Below are 18149 nucleotides of genomic sequence, written 5' to 3'. Positions count from 1 at the left end.
CCCTGCCCCCTTGTGATGTCATCACAGTATTTAAGAATTGTCATCCCGGTACAGCTGTCAGACGGCCAGAGTGGAGAGCGGAGCATTTTGTTTCCCTTTTTTTGGGTTAGCAGTGGTTGCCAACATCATGATTGATGTTTGATCTACTTTGGGGGACTTTGTTTTACATTTTTGTTGTTATTAAATGGCTTGTCAAGGACTGTCTTCTGTACCGTTCAGTAAATTGTCCCGGTTCAAAGTTCACAGTTGAGCATTCGGTAGGTTTGAATGGTCAACTGTGTACTGAACAGGGGGGTGTTCAGCCCATCACTACTTCATTCTTTCTCCCTGAACCACAGTGGGGAGAAATGAACTCTGGGAGGGGCATCACAACAAAACGATTGGCTCAATGTAGGTCACATGGCTCCCAGAAGACATTTGGGAATCTGAACTGCCAAAAAACACACCAAAATTTGGATTTATATATGTCCATGAAATCTGTTGTGAATTTAACATTATCCAAATATCAAGAATAACTCTATTAGACAAGTCATAGAAGAGGACCTGTCAGAGTCAGAAATATTCATATACATCGAGATGATAGAACTTACCAGTAAATCCTAATATTTGAACAGAAATTGTTAAATTCCCCTGAGCGTTCAGAATCCAGGATCCCGCAGCCGGACTTTTTACCAAACGGGAACTTAGAAAAGCAACATCATCGAAGTAATAGTGATAGTAGTGATAGTAATAGTAGTAATAGTCATAGTAATACTTATATATTGGATTTTTTTCAAATGTAAATGTGTTTCCTAAAAAAAATAACAAATGGATACAATTTAAATACATTTAGACATTGAAAACAAGGCGAATATATGGATTTTGTTATCAAATATTTGTAATACTCAAACAGTATCATTCAGTTTGGGGGGGAGGGGTGGTGTGCAGGCAGATTCTGGCTGTGGACATCCAATCCCAATAAATTATACAATTTCCTCTACATGTATGTATTGATTTCATGCTATCCAGAAAATATTATCTCCATAGTAACACCAAGCTGGGTACATGCCTTACCTATGACATAGTAATAATTATAATATATAATAGTAACGATCTATATATTGTTTGCTGTGTACTAGAAGTGTTTTTGTGGGTAATGTCTTGTAACAGAGACAAGCTTGCTAATCAAAATGATTAAATGGACACGTAGGGCTCCTTTGTGCTTTCCCAACATTCTGCACCCTTTGTAGACTAGGATATGGAGAAAGGCACAGAGATTTTGCCACGGTCCTAATATATCCAGAGCTTCCCCAAGTACCTGCATTGTAATACAAGGAATATAGGGCACACCAGCCTAGTGTATTACCTGGGAAGTAACTTCATTATTACATTATTATACTCACAAAAAATATGTTAACAAAACTAAATCAAAGATCAAAGACGATAGGTCACCCAAACATGAGAGGACCCTCCAAATGGCTGACGTGTTTCAAGGGGTGATCCCCTCCTCATCAGAGCCAATCTTTGATGTTGCAATAGCAGTCCTAATATAGCAAATGACTGAGGTCACGTAATGTTGAATAGACTCCCCCCATCAATAGGTGGGAGTGATGACCCAAACACTATACAGCTGGCAACACCCTTGACATACACCAGGTTATATTCTAAATGGTCCAGTGCATGCTTTGATAATTGTATAGAAAAGTATAATTAAAAGTATTTATGCCTCCACTAATAATATGCACAACCATATTCCTTTCACATAAAACAAAAAACTGTATACAATGATATATGTACATCCTTACCGAACAAGGACAGCATAGACACATCCTCGACCTATAACCATTGGGGGTCCCTCCATGTATAGGAAATAGGAATAATAATAGAGGTGCAGAACACAGGGCTTGGTGTATATTCTATAAAAAAGTGTCATGGATCACCCAGTAGGGTGCAGAGCATCTCCTGGAAGGCATACCATCCAAAAACCGGAAGTTGAAATGTTTTGGGTTAGTAGTTAAGAAGCTAAAAGCTAGTGAGTCTGTCTATTGTCCTCCATGTCTTCCATTTATTCCCCTTTTCCTTCTCTAGGCCCTTAAAATTGAGCAGTATGTGCTTTTTCCCATTGTTTTTGAAAACCAGGGCACTCAATAGTACCTACACATGGTTGTAACAATTCAATCTTTGTGTGAGACATCAAATAGAATGGTAATATCACAGTGACATTCAATTTATGTTACAGGTGATGGGGCCCTAAAATGTGGTCAGCAGAGGCATCCATTCAATAAAAAGGTGTTTCCAGTATACTGTCCGTCTACTCCAGGCTGAAGAAATGCACATAGATCCCACCCATTAAAGTGTACTCTATACCTTTCCCTGATGAAGTGACCACCAAAGAGCCATGGAACACATTAATGGTGTGTTTTAACCTGTTCTTATGATCGTTTGAAAGCATCTTTTTATTTATTGGGCTGACCACAATTTGGTTATATTTTTGTGAGGTTAGGCTTGCCACTTACTATGCAAAGTGCTCTTTCTTTGCTAAGTACCTGGCACTTTCAACACGGCACTAGACTAAGAATCTTGTACAAAAGTGAGTAAATACATCAGTGATCCACGCCAAGTTGTCTGGGCATTCTCTTTTATCTTTTCTCCCTCCCTCGGCTTTCTTTTTCCCCTCTCTCTAACCTGCAACATGATCATACTAATCTCCTTCTTTGAAATAACAGCCTCTCTCTTTAAACTCTCATTTCTTTACCCCCCCCCCCCCCACCACCCCACAACCTGTAAATATCTCCCTCACTTTTGCCCTCTCAATATTACTGCACTTATCACCTCCTGCTCTTTCTGAGCCCACATAATGTCACCACTTCAAATTCATTGCAACATCTGCTCTCGTATAAATCCTGCTCACACCTTACCAACCTTTCCCTCCTAATACTCCTAACATTTGGGGATAACTCCCCCCCCCCCAAGAATTGACAGTCTACCTTCTCTGGCAACAGCCATACCCCTCATTCTCTTATCTCAATCTCCCTGCTTCCACAAGTCAGCCCCTCCCTTATGTGTGCCCTCTAGAATACCCACTCAGTCTATAACAATCTTGCCTCTGTCAATGACCTTTTTCTCTCCAACACCCTCAATCTACTTACGATTACTGAAACCTGGCTCCAGATATTTGACACGGCCTCTCCAGCTGTCTGCTCTCATGGTGACCTCCTGTGGACTCACTCATCCAGACCCAGTGGCCAAAAACGAAGCGGAGTTAGACTTCTCCTCTCCCCAGAAAGCACCTTCAAGGATCTTCTTACACCTCCCTCTCTTTCTCTCTGTTCTTTTGAAGTTCACTGCTTTTGCCTTTTTTCTCTAGTTTGTCTGAGGATTGCAGTCATTTAATGACCTCCCTGCCCTGTGTCACACTTTCTGGATTTTACCTCTGAAGTACCCACCATCATCCTCGGTGATATTCCAATCAATATTAACAGCTGTGTTGATGGACTTTTGTTCACTTTCAATGGGTTTTGTATCTCTATACAAGTCTATGTCAATGCAAAACCTGCTAGAAGCAGGTCAAGTGTAGGTCAGAAGAAGGTCAGATCCAGATCAAATGTATCTGTCACTGGATTCTGGAGGATTTCAGAAGTTCAAAGCCCATCAACAAAGGAATAATGATAGAATGACCCAGATCTGGGGTCACTAATGCATTCCATGTCTTCACATCTCAGGATTCTGGTGAACCAAGAAGAGAAGAAAGAGAATTCCCTTATACTAAGTTTTAAAAAATGTGAAACCCGCCGACTCCCAGGACACTTTGTGTGAATAAAGCGCTGAGCAAACTGTTGGCGCTATATAAATCCTGTATAATAATAACAATAGCTGTAAGGATTCATTATCATTTTATTGTAGAAATGGTGGACATCAGTTTTATCTTCTTACCGTTGTTGGAAATAATACAGTATATACATTCAGACGTTCTTACTGTAAATCTAAGTCGTCGTAAGTCGTGAACGTACCATTCGGATCAGTGAAATCCAGAGTGAATGATTCATCTCCTATGATCATTAAATGTGATAAGGAAGTGGTAACATCAAAAGTTTCAGTATATTTGTCGGTGACATTTTTGTTGACGTTCAGGATGCGCACAGATGAATTTAGAGGTTTAGACAACAATAATTCGAATGAGCGAAACAACTGTCAAAAATCAGAGAGAAAGAAATCATATTATTTAAAAAAAACACAAAAAATGTATAAAGGAATACATTTATGGGCGCAAACCCTCTGCTGTCATTGAAACCCCCATTCATTTCCCATATACACCCAGATGTAGCAATCTATCTTAGTACTTCAAGTGCTAAAGATACCACTGAGCTATGATAATTGGTGATTTATCCTACAAGAATTTGTCCAGTGTTCACTACACAAATTATTTTGTTTATCCCGGACCTTATTGGTCCATATACTGACCAGGGAACCACCAAGGAGTCTTGGGTTGGCCATGGATGATGTGTGATCTGGAAAATCTCTAAATCCCACAATGAAACACTATGAGACTCTCACAGAACTTTGAGGGATTGAGCAAATATTGAGATTATATAGATAAGAAAACTTCAGTTCCCAGCCTCATCTCTTGTGGTTTAGGAGAAATACATCAGGACCACTCCCTCCAAAACACCGACCTCTGCAAGATTCGCTACATTTATGATATGGCCGATGTTACATTTGTTGGCATTTTTACTTTGAGAAATTCAGTGTTTTGAAAAGTAAAATCATCACAGATTACTAGAGATGTCTTTGTGCAATGCTACTGTCTGCCACTACACATTTATCACAATTCCGGTCACTATTTTCATCTACAATTCCTCATTTTAGGTCACTGTTGCTTTCCATAACCAGATGCAGACACCGGCCCCTTTAATTCCATTTCCCACAACTCCCTGGGTTCCTGGACATGCCCAGGAATGATAAGTTTTTCTGCTTTACTCCATTGGCAGCTCAGATTGGTCACACCTGATGAGGCAGAAGTAGCTAAGCAGGTGATCTGCAGCCGGGTAAAAGCCCAATGGGTGTGAGGGCGGCAGGGGAGAAGTCTCATAGCTCACAGCTTCTTCAGAAAACTCAGCTATCATGGGAAGCCCTTCCCCCATTGCTACCAATGCATTCAAGTTCCAGTGGGGGGGGGGGCTTTGCTACTGGTCTTTGGATCCCTCCAACTGTTCACCTGTGTTACCAGAACTTCCCAGGTTTTCATTGTAATAGACACTTTTATGACAATATGTACAAGAAGCTGTTTTCTTAAAGTGTTACTAAACCCACAACAGTACAATCAGTCTGTAGATGCAGCAAAGCATGCTTGTTATACTCACTGTAGAACCTAAGGGGTTAATCCTCTGCATTGATTGCAAAGTATTGATCTTGGATTAAGTATTGAGCATTGCACTTCAGCTCTGCACTTCAGCAAACACACAAAAGCGAGAAGCCGACAACTTCAAATACCAAACAGACTACAGGTGACCTGTTTCCCTATCCAGCTCTTTCAGCTCTTATCCAGTCTGCTTCTTCATCTCACCACTCTGTGACATGCACTCCCTACTCCTCCTTCTCACAGTTGTATCCTCTCTCTTCAAACTCTCTCTCTTTCACTCCTCTTCTCCACCCCAAAGCTAATATATATCACTCTCACTCCTTTCTTCACCTTATTACTGTACTCATCAACTCCTGATAATTCTGAACCCACATACTAATAAAACCTTCAGGACACTGGGACCTGTCCCTCCATATAAGTCATACTCCCATATTATCTCCCTCCCCCTTCTGCTTCTCCTAACATCTGGAGACATTTCCCCAAATCCTGGGCCGCCATCTTTTTTCTTTGATCAACATACCCAGCACCCCCTATCCTCTAACTGCAGCCACAATCTGGTTACTTTTCCTCTTCTTCCTAGCTCCAGCCTCCCTTTTTCCTGGGCCCTCTGGAATGCCCGCTCTGTCTGTAACAAACTCACCTCTGTCCATGACTGTTTTATCACAAACTGCTTTAACTGGCTTGCAATTACAGAAACCTGGCTTCATGAATCTGACTGTCCCTCTCCTGCTGCCCTCTCCCATGGTGGTCTCCTCTGGACTCACTTTCCCAGGCCTAGTGGATAAAAAGGAGGTGGAGTTGGAATCCTCCTATCCCCTCAAAGCACTTTTCAGGTCCTCCATTCACCTCCCTCTCTGTCCCTCTCCTCATTTGAAGTTCACTCTATTCGTCTATTCTCTCTCCAGTTTCTTTAAGAATTGCTGTGATCTATCGGCCTCCTGGACTGGTATCAATGATGACCTCTCTGACTGGCCGCCTTACTTTCTCTCTTCTGAAATTCCCTCTATCATTCTTGGTGATTTCAACATCCCCGTTAATCTTAACACTCCTGCTACCTCTAAACTTCTGAGCCTCACCATTTCTTTTGACCTAAAACAATGGACACATGCTTCTTCTCGCTCGAATGGTAACTACCCCGACATTGTATTCTCCTATCTATGTACTCCTTGCAACCTCACCAACTTTCCTCTTCCTCTCTCTGATCACTCCCTTATTAGCTTCACTCTCTCCTTGTCTTCCAACTACCAAACAGTTACCCGTAGAAACCTTCGTTGCCCTAACCCTACTCTTCTTTTTTCAGCAACAGATTGTCTCTATGACAAAATCTCAGCCCTGTCCTGCCCCAACCTGGCCACTTCTGTCTACAATAGTTCACTGTCATCCACCGTGGACACATTGGCCCCCCTCACTACACATAGAATTAGGCCCTGACCGCTCCAGCTCAGGCAAACAGACAATACCAGATGCCTCAAAAACATAGCCGTGCTTTTGAGAGTTTATGGCATAAGACTAGGACCCAGCAAGACTTCGACCAATATAAATCTTCCCTTCAGAAATACAATTCTTGTCTCCACACTGCCAAACAGACCTATTTTATCACTCTCATTAACACCCTCTCATGCAATCCCTGTCAACTCTTCTCTACCTTTAACTCTCTACTTCAGGAGATCGCTAATCACTTCAAAAATAAGAATGATACAATTTGTGATGAGATCTCTTCTGTACAGATAACTCCCTCACCCTACAATCCTTGTCCACTTACACAATCTATACTTCCCTTGTGTAACCCAGCTACTATAGTGGAGGTTGGTAAACTTTTTTCTAAAGCCCACCTAACCACCTGCCCCCCGGACCATGTTCCCTCAAACATACTACAGTCACCCTCTGGCTCTTTTCTTCATTCTATAACTCATATCTTCAATCTCTCCCTTTCTACTGTCATCTTTCCCAACTCTCTAAAACATGCACTAGTCACCCCCATACTTAAAAAAGCCTCACTGGACCCCACCAATCTTAGCAACCTAACCATCTCCTTACTCCCTTTTGCCTCCAAACTCCTTGAAGGTCTAGTCTACAACCGGCTGAATTGCCACCTTATTGAGAATAACCTTCTTAATCCCCTTCAGTCTGAATTTTGCCCACAAAACTCCACAGAAACCGCTCTCCTAAAACTCACAAACGGCTTAATAACCACAAAACCCAATGGTCACTATTCTGTACTCTTTCTCTTGGACCTCTCCGCTGTCTTTGACACAGTTGACCCCCCTCCTCAAAACAAACTCTATTTACTTGGTCTCCATGACTGTACTCTCCGTTAGTTCAAATCTTACCTATCTCACCGCACCTTCATTGTCACTTCCAACTCTACTTCCTCCTCTGCTACTCCTCTTACTGTCGGGGTCCCCCAAGATTCTGTCCTTGGACATCTCCTATTCTCAATCTACACCTCTTCCTTGGGTCAGCTGACAGCTTCCCATGGTTTCCAATATCATTTCTATGCTGATGACACACAAATCTATCTCTCTACTCCTCAGCTCACCCCATCAGTTTCCTCACATATCACCGATTTATTAACAGACTGGATGTCACACCACTTCCTAAAACTTAATGTATCCAAAACTGAGCTTATATTATTTCTTCCCCCATGTGCCTCTTCCCCTGATTTCTCAGTCAGGATCAATAGCACCACTATCAACCCATCTCTGCATGCCAGGGTGCAAGGTGTAACCCTGGATTCTGAACTATCCTTTCAGGCCCACATCCAATCCCTGTCCAAATCATGCTGCCTCAACCTCCGCAACATCTCCAGAATACGCCTCTTTTTAACCAATGATGCCATAAAGCTTCTAATTCACTCCCTGGTCATCTCCCGCCTCAACTACTACAACTCCCTCCTCATTGGCTTAACTTTACATAGGCCACCCCCCCTCCAGTCCATCATGAATACTGCTGCCAGGCTCATCCACCTTACCAACCATTCAATGTCTGCTTCCCCAGTCTGCCAATCCCTCCACTCGCCTCCATTCAGTGTCCTCCACCCCTGTCTGCCAATTCCTCCACTGGCCTCCACTCAGTGTCCTCCACCCCAGTCTGCCAATCCCTCCACTGGCCACCACTTAGTGTCCTCCACCCCTGTCTGCCAATCCCTCCACTGGCCTCCACTCAGTGTCCTCCACCCCTGTCTGCCAATCCCTCCACTGGCCTCCACTCAGTGTCCTCCACCCCAGTCTGCCAATCCCTCCACTGGCCTCCACTTAGTGTCTTCCACCCCTGTCTGCCAATCCCTCCACTGGCCTCCACTCAGTGTCCTCTACCTCTGTCTGACAATCCCTCCACTGGCCTCCATTCACCCAACGAATAAAATTAAAAATACTAACAACAACTTACAAAGCCATCCACAACTCTGCCCCCAGCTACATCACCAACCTGGTCTCAAAATATCAACCAAACCGCTCTCTTCCATCCTCCCAAGACCTTCTGCTCTCTAGTTTCCATGTCACCTCCTCCCATGCTCACATCCATGACTTCTCCCAAGCTTCTCCCATCCTATGGAACTCCCTACCCCAATCTGCCTGGCTATCTCCTAATCTATCCACCTTTAGATGATCCTTGAAAACTTTTCTCTTTAAAGAAGTCTATCCTGCTTCTAACTAGGAAACTGCCATTTATTTCCTCCATCAGCTCATCCCCCCCACAGCTATTACCTTTTGTATCACTCAACCCTTCCTCCTAGATTGTAAGCTCTAACGAGCCGGGCCCTCTAATTCCTCTTGTACCAAGTTGTATTGTAACTGTAATGTCTGCCTTCATTTTGTAAAGCGATGCTCAACCTGTTGGCGCTATATAAATCCTGTATAACATTAATTGTGTAAAAATTCTGTTTGATCCTGACCTCTCTGATCCTCCCCTTCTTCTAGTGTCCCTCTCTTATCTCCTGATGGTAACACATATTGTGTGGAGTTACTCTGCACATTTTTTTTTCTTGGGAGAGTGCATGTGTTCAGCACAGGGCCAATCAGCACTGTGCAGACAGAGGTCAGGGGCCCTGCATACTCCTAGAGCAGAATGAAAACTCCTACATGCTGTAACCAGTGCTCTGCAGGACACTGATAGAAGTCACAAGACTGCTATATACTGCTGATGAGAAAAGGTATTTAGCAGATTATATTTACTAAAATAATTGCATTTCCATATCCTGGGTACTGTGGGAGAGCGGATATAGTGAATGCAGGGTCCGGGGAGAGCGGATATAGTGAATGCAGGGTCCGGGGAGAGCGGATATAGTGAATGCGGGGTCCGGGGAGAGCAGATATAGTGAATGTGCGGTCCGGGGAGAGCGGATATAGTGAATGCAGGGTCCGGGGAGAGCGGATATAGTGAATGCGGGGTCCGGGGAGAGCGGATATAGTGAATGCGGGTTTTGGGGAGAGCGGATATAGTGAATGCGGGGTCCGGGGAGAGCGGATATAGTGAATGCGGGGTCCGGGGAGAGAGGATATAGTGAATGCGGGGTCCGGGGAGACCGGATATAGTGAACGCGGGGTCCGGGGAGAGCGGATATAGTGAATGCGGGGTCTGGGGAGAGGGGATATAGTGAACGCAGGGTCCGGGGAGAGGGGATATAGTGAATGCGGGGTCCAGGGAGAGCGGATATAGTGAATGCGAGGTCCGGGGAGAGCGGATATAGTGAATGCGGGGTCCGGGGAGAGCGGATATAGTAAATGCGGGGTCCGGGGAGAGCGGATATAGTGAATGCAGGGTCCGGGGAGAGGGGATATAGTGAATGCGGGGTCCGGGGAGAGCGGATATAGTGAATGCAGGGTCTGGGGAGAGCGGATATAGTGAATGCAGGGTCCGGGGAGAGCGGATATAGTGAATGCGGGGTCCGGGGAGAGCGGATATAGTGAATGCAGGGTCTGGGGAGAGCGGATATAGTGAATGCGGGGTCTGGGGAGAGTAGATATCCGAGAGAGAGCGGGGTCCGGGATGCAGTGGGAAGCCGTACATTTAGAAATTCCTCTGCACAGCCAGTGATGTATTTCCACCTCATGCAGCTGTCATCTTGGGATTCCTGGCTAACATCATGTAGACAAAGTGGTGGGGATCGTGTTAAAAAACACTGTGGGGAATCCCCCTCCCAAACCTCCTATCAGGCCTGGAAGGGAATTTAAGGGGGAACATAAGGAGAAAACCAGACCCTTTGATATACAGTTGCAAGAAAAAGTATGTGAACCCCTTGGGATTACGTGGAGTTTTGCATGAATTGGGCATAAAATGTGCTCTGAACATCATCTAAGTCACAACAATAGAAGAACACAGTCTGCTGAACATAATACTACACAAACATTAGATGTTGCCATGGTTTAATTGCATATAGCATTGAAAACATTCACAGTGCAGGGAGGAAAAAGTATGTGAACCTTTGGACTTAATAACTGGTTGACCCTCCTTTGGCAGCAATAACCTCAACCAAACGTTTCCTGTAGTTGCAGATCAGACCTGCACAACGATCTGGAGTCATTTTGGACCACTCCTCTTCACAAAACTGTTTCAGTGTAGCAATATTCTTGGGATGTCTGGTGTGAATCGCTCTCTTAAGGTCATGCCACAGCATTTCAATGGGGTTGAGGTCAGGACTCTGACTGGGCCACTCCAGAAGGCGTATTCTGTGCTGTTGCAGCCATTGTTTTGTTGAATGACTTGTATGCTTTGGGTCATTGTCCTGTTGCATCACCCATCCTCTGCGGAGCTTCAGTTGGCGGACAGATGGTCGTACGTTTTCCTGCAAAATGTCTTGATAAACTCTGGAATTCATTTTCCCATCAATGACAACAATCCGTCCAGCCCTGAGGCAGCAAAGCAGCCCCAAACCATGATGCTCCCTCCGCCATGTTTTACAGTGGGGATGAGGTTTTGATGTTGGTGTGCTGTGCCTTTTTTTCTCCACACATAGTGTTGTGTGTTCTTCCCAAACAACTCAATCTTGGTTTCATCTGTCCACAGTATATTCTGCCAGTAGTGCTGTGGAACATCCAGGTGCTCTTTTGCAAACTTCAAACGTGCTGCAATATTCTTTTTGGACAGCAATGGCTTCCTCCGTGGTGTCCTCCCATGTACTCCATTCTTGTTTATTGTTTTCCTTATTGTAGATGTGTCAAAAAAAATGTTAGCATGTGCCAGAGATTTCTGTAGGTCTTTAGCTGACACTCTGGGATTCTTCTTTACCTCATGCAGCATTCTGCGCTGTGCTCTTGCAGTCATTTTTACAGGACGACCACGCCTAGGGAGAGTAGCAACAGTGCTAAACTTTCTCTATTTGTAGACAGTCTGTCTTACCGTGGACACATGAACATCAAGGCTTTTGGAGATACTTTTGTAACCCTTTCCAGCTTCATGCAAGTCAACAATTCTTGATCGTAGGTCTTCTGAGAGCTCTTTTCTGCGAGGCATGGTTCACATCAGACAGTGCTTCTTGAAACCAGTAAACCCAAAACAGGTGTGTGTTTTTTAAGGGCAGGACAGCTGTCAGCAACAAATCCAATATCATCACACTGATTGGAGTCAAGGTTGGCTCACTCCTGGTTCCAATTAGCTCTGGAAGAAGTCATTAAGCTAGGGCCTCACATACTTTTTCCTCCCTGCACTGTGAATGTTTACATGTTATGTGCAATGAAACCATGGCAACATCTAATGTTTGTGTAGTATTATGTTCAGCAGACTGTTAGGAATGGACTGGCCAGCAATGGTGGGACTCACCTGCCTTTTGATCTGCAGTACCAGGGCTGGCCAGCGGGTGCTCCCAGCAATCAGAGACTCAACCTTTCAGCCAGCTAACACCTGGAACTGATGATACTGGTGTATTTAAGGGATGGCCAGACTTGCAGACTCTGCCTTGGTGTTGTGTTTGTCCTGGGCCCTGTATCTGTCCTGCATCCTGTTTCTGTTCCTTTGCTGACTTCTCCTGCTCTGATCCTGGCTTGTGACCCTGACCATCCCTCTGTCTGACCCTCTGTACTACGCTGCTTGCTACCTGTTCTGATCCCTGGCTTGTGACCCGGACCATCCCTCTGCCTGACCCTCTGTACTATGCTGCTTGCTACCTGTTGAACCTGGCCTGTGACCCCGACCATTCTCCGCTTGCTCCCCCTGTACCTACCTGCCCAATTGATATTGACCCGGCCTGCCTGACGACGCTTGCTTGTATATACTGTTATCTGTGGGTGGTTTGGTTTGGTTTGTTTGCACTGTATTATGTTTTAGTATTGCACTGCGTTTATGTTTGTACTGTTAGTGTTAATAAATTATATTGTTTATAACATATCTGAGGTCTGCGTTTCCCTGCATCAGTCACACACCTCTGGTCATACCTGGGAGCCCTGACATTACACCAAGGCCAATCCTGACCAGAAGTGGCTGCACAGGGAAGCCATCTTGGCTTGTTGATGGGAAGGATGGATCTGGATGAGGTTGTGTATTTATATCTGCTAGTGTTTGATGACAGGGAGTATGCTTATCAGACTCTGAAGGAGTATCCCCGGGATGAACTGCTAGAATGTATACGGCTCGCTCATGTTCTAGTAGATCAGGGCACAGTGTTCTCTGAGGTGCAGCCATTGATTGAGGTTTGTGCAGAGTTGGTTTCATCTGGTTCCCCCGAATGCAGGGATGAATTTTTGCCACCATTTAGTGCAGACCAGGTAGAGTCCCTGGTGTGGTTATTAGAGGATGATGTGGGTTACTTTCTGGAGCGTTATTCTGCATGTTCACCACAGACACTGAGAGATTGTATAAACGCAGTGCAGTCATTGACCAGACAGGCTTTGTGTAAGCTCAGCTTTGTTCAACCCATACTGCAGACATGGACAGACTTGTTGCACCCAGCCTCAGTCAGCTTACAAAGACCCAGTCCTGCTTCTAACTCTACTCCTGTATTCCCACCAGCTCCTCCAGTTACAGCCCAGTATACTTGGCTATCTACCGCATGTCAGTCCCCTGTTCCCACTCGCTGCACCTATCCTGCCTTTAACCCTGTAAAAAAGCCCTCTGTAGCAACTGCTCCCTCTCCTGTTCCATCCTCCAGTTCTTCTCTGTCTCCAGCTGCTCCATTCGTTTGCAGACCTGCGTTTACTTGCAGTGCTCCAGTAGTTAAAACCAGAAAAAAGCGAAAATTCTTTCCAACCAATACCATCCTGCCAGTATCCAAACCGGTGAGCCTGCCTTCCGTGGTTCAGACTGATGCCTGTACGCGGCCTGAAGCCTCTACTCGGCCTGAAGCCTCTACTCGGCCTGAAGCCTCTACTCGGCCTGATGCCTGTACTCGGCCTGATGCCTCTACTCGGCCTGAAGCCTCTATGCGGCCTGAAGCCTCTCCTCGGCCTGAAGCCTCTACTCGGCCTGATGCCTGTACTCGGCCTGATGCCTGTACTCGGCCTGATGCCTCTCTTCAGCCTGATGCCTCTACTCGGCCTGATGCCTCTACTCGGCCTGATGCCTCTACTCGGCCTGATGCCTCTACTCGGCCTGAAGCCTCTACTCGGCCTAATGCCTCTACCCAGCATGATGAACTGATCCAGCCTGACGATCCTATTAGGCCAGTTGACTCGATGCCCGCTGTTGATCCAGATGATCCGGTACCTGATCCGGTGCCCGCTGTCGTGCCAATTAACTCAGAGCCCGCTGTCGTACCTGGTGACTCGGTGCCCACTGCCTTGCCAGATGACGCGGTGCCCGCTGGCAAGCCAAATGACCTGATGCCTGGTGACCTAGTGTCCGCTGTCATACCTGATGACCTGATGCCCGCTGTCGAGCCAGACAATCCGGTACCTGATGACCCGGTGCCCACTGTCGTGCCTGTTGACTCGGAGACCACTGCCTTGCCAGATGACGCGGTGCCCGCTGTCGAGCCAAATGACCTGATGCCAGGTGACCCGATGCCCGCTGTCCAGTCAGACGATCCAATGTCTGACCCAGTGCCCGCGGTCATACCAGTTGACTCGGAGCCCACTGCCTTGCCAGATGACGCGGTGCCCGCGGTCGAGCCAAATGACCTGATGCCTGGTGACCCGATGCCCGCTGTCCAGCCAGACGATTCAATGTCTGCCCCGGTGCCCGCGGTCATGCCAGTTGACTCGGAGCCCACTGCCTTGCCAGATGACGCGGTGCTCGCTGTCGAGCCAAATGACTTGATGCCTGGTGACCCGATGCCCGCTGTCCGGTCAGACGATCCAATGTCTGACCCAGTGCCTGCGGTCATACCAGTTGACTCGGAGCCCACTGTCGTGCCTGGTGTCTCGGTGCCCGCCGCTCCGCCTGGGGGCCCGAGACCTGTTGCTCCGCTTGGGGGTCCAGCGCCCGCCGCTCCACCTGGGGGTCCGGCGCCCGCCGCTCCGCCTGAGGGCCCGAGACCTGTCGCTCCATCTGGGGGTCCGGCGCCCGCCGCTCCGCCTGAGGGCCCGAGACCTGTCGCTCATCCTGGGGGTCCGGCGCCCGCCGCTCCGCCTGAGGGCCCGAGACCTGTCGCTCCTCCTGGGGGTCCGGCGCCCGCCGCTCCGCCTGAGGGCCCGAGACCTGTCGCTCCGCCTGGGGGTCTGGCGCTTGCCGCTCCGCCTAAGGGCCCGAGACCTGTCACTCCATCTGGAGGTCCGGCGCCCGCCGCTCCGCCTGGGGGCACGATGCCTGTCGCCCCGCCTGGGGGCACGATGCCTGTCGCCCCGCCTGGGGGCCCGATGCCTGTCGCCCCTCCTGGGGGCCCGATGCCTGTCGCCCCTCCTGGGGGCCCGATGCCTGTCGCCCCTCCTGGGGGCCCGATGCCTGTCGCCCCGCCCGGGGGCCCGGTGCCTGCCGCTCCGCCCGGGGGCCCGGTGCCTGCCGCTCCGCCCGGGGGCCCGATGCCTGCTGCTCCGCCCGGGGGCCCGGTGCCTGCTGCTCCGCCCGGGGGCCCGGTGCCTGTAGCCCCGCCCGGGGGCCCGGTGCCTGTAGCCCCGCCCGGGGGCCCGGTGCCTGCTGATCCGCCCGGGGTCCCGGTGCCTGCTGCTTCGCCTGGTAATCCGATGTGCCTCTGCCCGGAGTCCTGCCCGATGTGCCTCTGCCCGGAGTCCTGCCCGATGTGCCTCTGCCTGGAGTCCTGCCTGATGTGCCTCTGCCCGGTGTGCCTCTGCCCGGAGTCCTGCCCGATGTGCCTCTGCCCGGAGTCCTGCCCGATGTGCCTCTGCCCGATGTGCCTCTGCCCGGAGTCCTGCCCGGTGTGCCTCTGCCCGGTGTGCCTCTGCCCGGTGTGCCTCTGCTCGATGTGCCGCTGCCCGGAGTCCAGCCCGGTGTGCCAGTCTTTGATTTCCCGCCAGTTGCCAGACCCGGGCGGTGGAACATTTTGCCCAGCTAGGACTGTTTGGAGCGTCCTGAGGCCGCTCCTTGAGGGGGGGGGTACTGTTAGGAATGGACTGGCCAGCAATGGTGGGACTCACCTGCCTTTTGATCTGCAGTACCAGGGCTGGCCAGCGGGTGCTCCCAGCAATCAGAGGCTCAACCTTTCAGCCAGCTAACACCTGGAACTGATGATGCTGGTGTATTTAAAGGATGGCCAGACTTGCAGACTCTGCCTTGGTGTTGTGTTTGTCCTGGGCCCTGTATCTGTCCTGCATCCTGTTTCTGTTCCTTTGCTGACTTCTTCTGCTCTGATCCTGGCTTGTGACCCTGACCATCCCTCTGTCTGACCCTCTGTACTACGCTGCTTGCTACCTGTTCTGATCCCTGGCTTGTGACCCGGACCATCCCTCTGCCTGACCCTCTGTACTATGCTGCTTGCTACCTGTTGAACCTGGCCTGTGACCCCGACCATTCTCCGCTTGCTCCCCCTGTACCTACCTGCCCAATTGATATTGACCCGGCCTGCCTGACGACGCTTGCTTGTATATACTGTTATCTGTGGGTGGTTTGGTTGGGTTTGTTTGCACTGTGTTATGTTTTAGTATTGCACTGCGTTTATGTTTGTACTGTTAGTGTTAATAAATTATATTGTTTATAACATATCTGAGGTCTGCGTTTCCCTGCTTCAGTCACACACCTCTGGTCATACCTGGGAGCCCTGACACAGACTGTGTTCTTCTATTGTTGTGACTTAGATGACGTTCAGAGCACATTTTATGCCCAATTCATGCAAAACTCCATGTAATCCCAAGGGGTTCACATACTTTTTCTTGCAACTGTAGGTGAAGGGAGTCCCGGGCCACATTTTACAAAGTAGTCAGGAGTAGTAATTTAGGAGCAAATTAATGGCTTTTTTTTGCAGAGATCAATTTTGCTGTAGAAGGTTGTATACATAATAGATATATATCCATTCACAGGCAGGCTGAGGACACCCACCAGGCATGTTATTTGAGGACTTTTGCATTTTTTATGTTGTCAATAAGGCAATATTAATATCGCTGCTACCCAACAAAATAATTTTTTTTAGAATTACTTTTTACTTTGGTACATGTTCCTCTGCTCTGTTTCCTCTATTGTCCGGGCACCAAAAGAAAAATGGTGATGGGGAGGGACATCCAGCAGATTGACACCCTGAGCTCTCTTCCTGTGTGCTGTGTGAAGGTTGGGGTGTCTCTTCCCTCCAATCAGCTCTCAGAGCTTTCCTCACTGAGCTCTACAGTGTGTGCTTTCAGCTCCCTGCCCCCTTTTTTTCTGAACTCTCAGACAAGCTTTAAAATGATGTTCTTAAAACAGTTGTAGAGAAGAGTAGACAGCAGGTAAACTGGTGCAACTTATGTAAGAGAATTTGTTTAATCCTCCTGTGAGGCCGGTCACTGGGTATATGGGAGGGTTTACAACCACATTAAAGTTCCCATTGGTAAATTACACAGTGACTATTTTCACTGTCCTCTAATACAGAATAAAATACATGCTGTTGTGGTATATGTGACATGTAAACTATTGGCCAAGAAAGGACACATTTCCTAGCAATGGACCCAGACTTGTCAGCATAGTGTCAATGAGAGCAAACAATAGCCTGAGCTTTATGGTATTTCACCAATGACATCCATAGTACTACACTAGGATCCAGAGATTGTAGGGAGAAACGCTTTCCTCATAGAAATAGGTGTCTCCATATTTCATCAATGTCATTGCCTAAAACACCTTTGGGTCTGGTATGAATTTCTTGGGGGACTACACACTTTTTCAGTTTTTTTTTTGTGAGGTGCTCCCTAAAAGGGTCTGATATGTATTTTGGGGGTCTCTGTTTTTTATGGTCTAGCTGAAGGATGTACTACAGCAAAAATTAAATTTAAAATAAATAAATAAATTACACAAACCTCTCCTAAGGACCCCCAAAATGCATAACAGAACCTTGGAGGGGTCTGTGTGCTTTTCTAAACAAAAAACTACTGTATCAGTTATGTCTTCTGCCAACAATTTTGAAACCTTTTTCCTTTGTAAATGTCAGTACTGCTGCAGCACTTTCTATACATCACAGAGACGCCCCCTTACAGGCAGGATTAGGACACCCCGGGGCAATAATAAAAGTATTTTTACTGTTTCAATTTAATCATTTAAAAAAATCACTGCTGCTCACCAAAGGCATAAAAGCACAATTTTTACATTGGTACACGTTCCCAACGGCAGTGCCCACCCCAATGCTATTATTGACCCTTGCTTGCCTATTAGTTCCGAAAAACTGCATTTTTAATTTGACAGATTCTGTTTCCATTGATGTCAATGGGGTTCAGCTTCAGCACGTGAACTTCTTTAAAGTTCACTGAATCCCTGTTGAACTGAACCCATGGCAGTTCAGATCATTGTGATCTACAGATGTACAGTATGC

General features: G+C 47.3%; 1 protein-coding gene across 1 annotated transcript in view; it reads right to left on the bottom strand.

Annotated features, from left to right (window-relative positions):
• LOC149470710 (uromodulin-like) overlaps positions 1-18149 on the bottom strand; it is an 81274-nt gene that overhangs the window by 48978 nt on the left and 14147 nt on the right. Inside the window, exons 5-6 of the mRNA XM_089661621.1 lie at positions 3990-4167; positions 591-791 (exon numbers count right to left, since the gene is read on the bottom strand). Of these exons, the coding sequence (XP_089517747.1) occupies positions 591-791; positions 3990-4167 (379 nt within the window). The remainder of the gene's footprint in view (positions 1-590; positions 792-3989; positions 4168-18149) is intronic.

The sequence above is a fragment of the Staurois parvus genome, unplaced genomic scaffold (genome assembly GCF_062004578.1).
Source record: "Staurois parvus isolate SC_StPar_1 unplaced genomic scaffold, SC_StPar_1.0 ptg000034l, whole genome shotgun sequence".
NCBI lineage: Eukaryota > Metazoa > Chordata > Amphibia > Anura > Ranidae > Staurois > Staurois parvus.
This window is presented reverse-complemented; position numbering and strand designations above follow the sequence as displayed.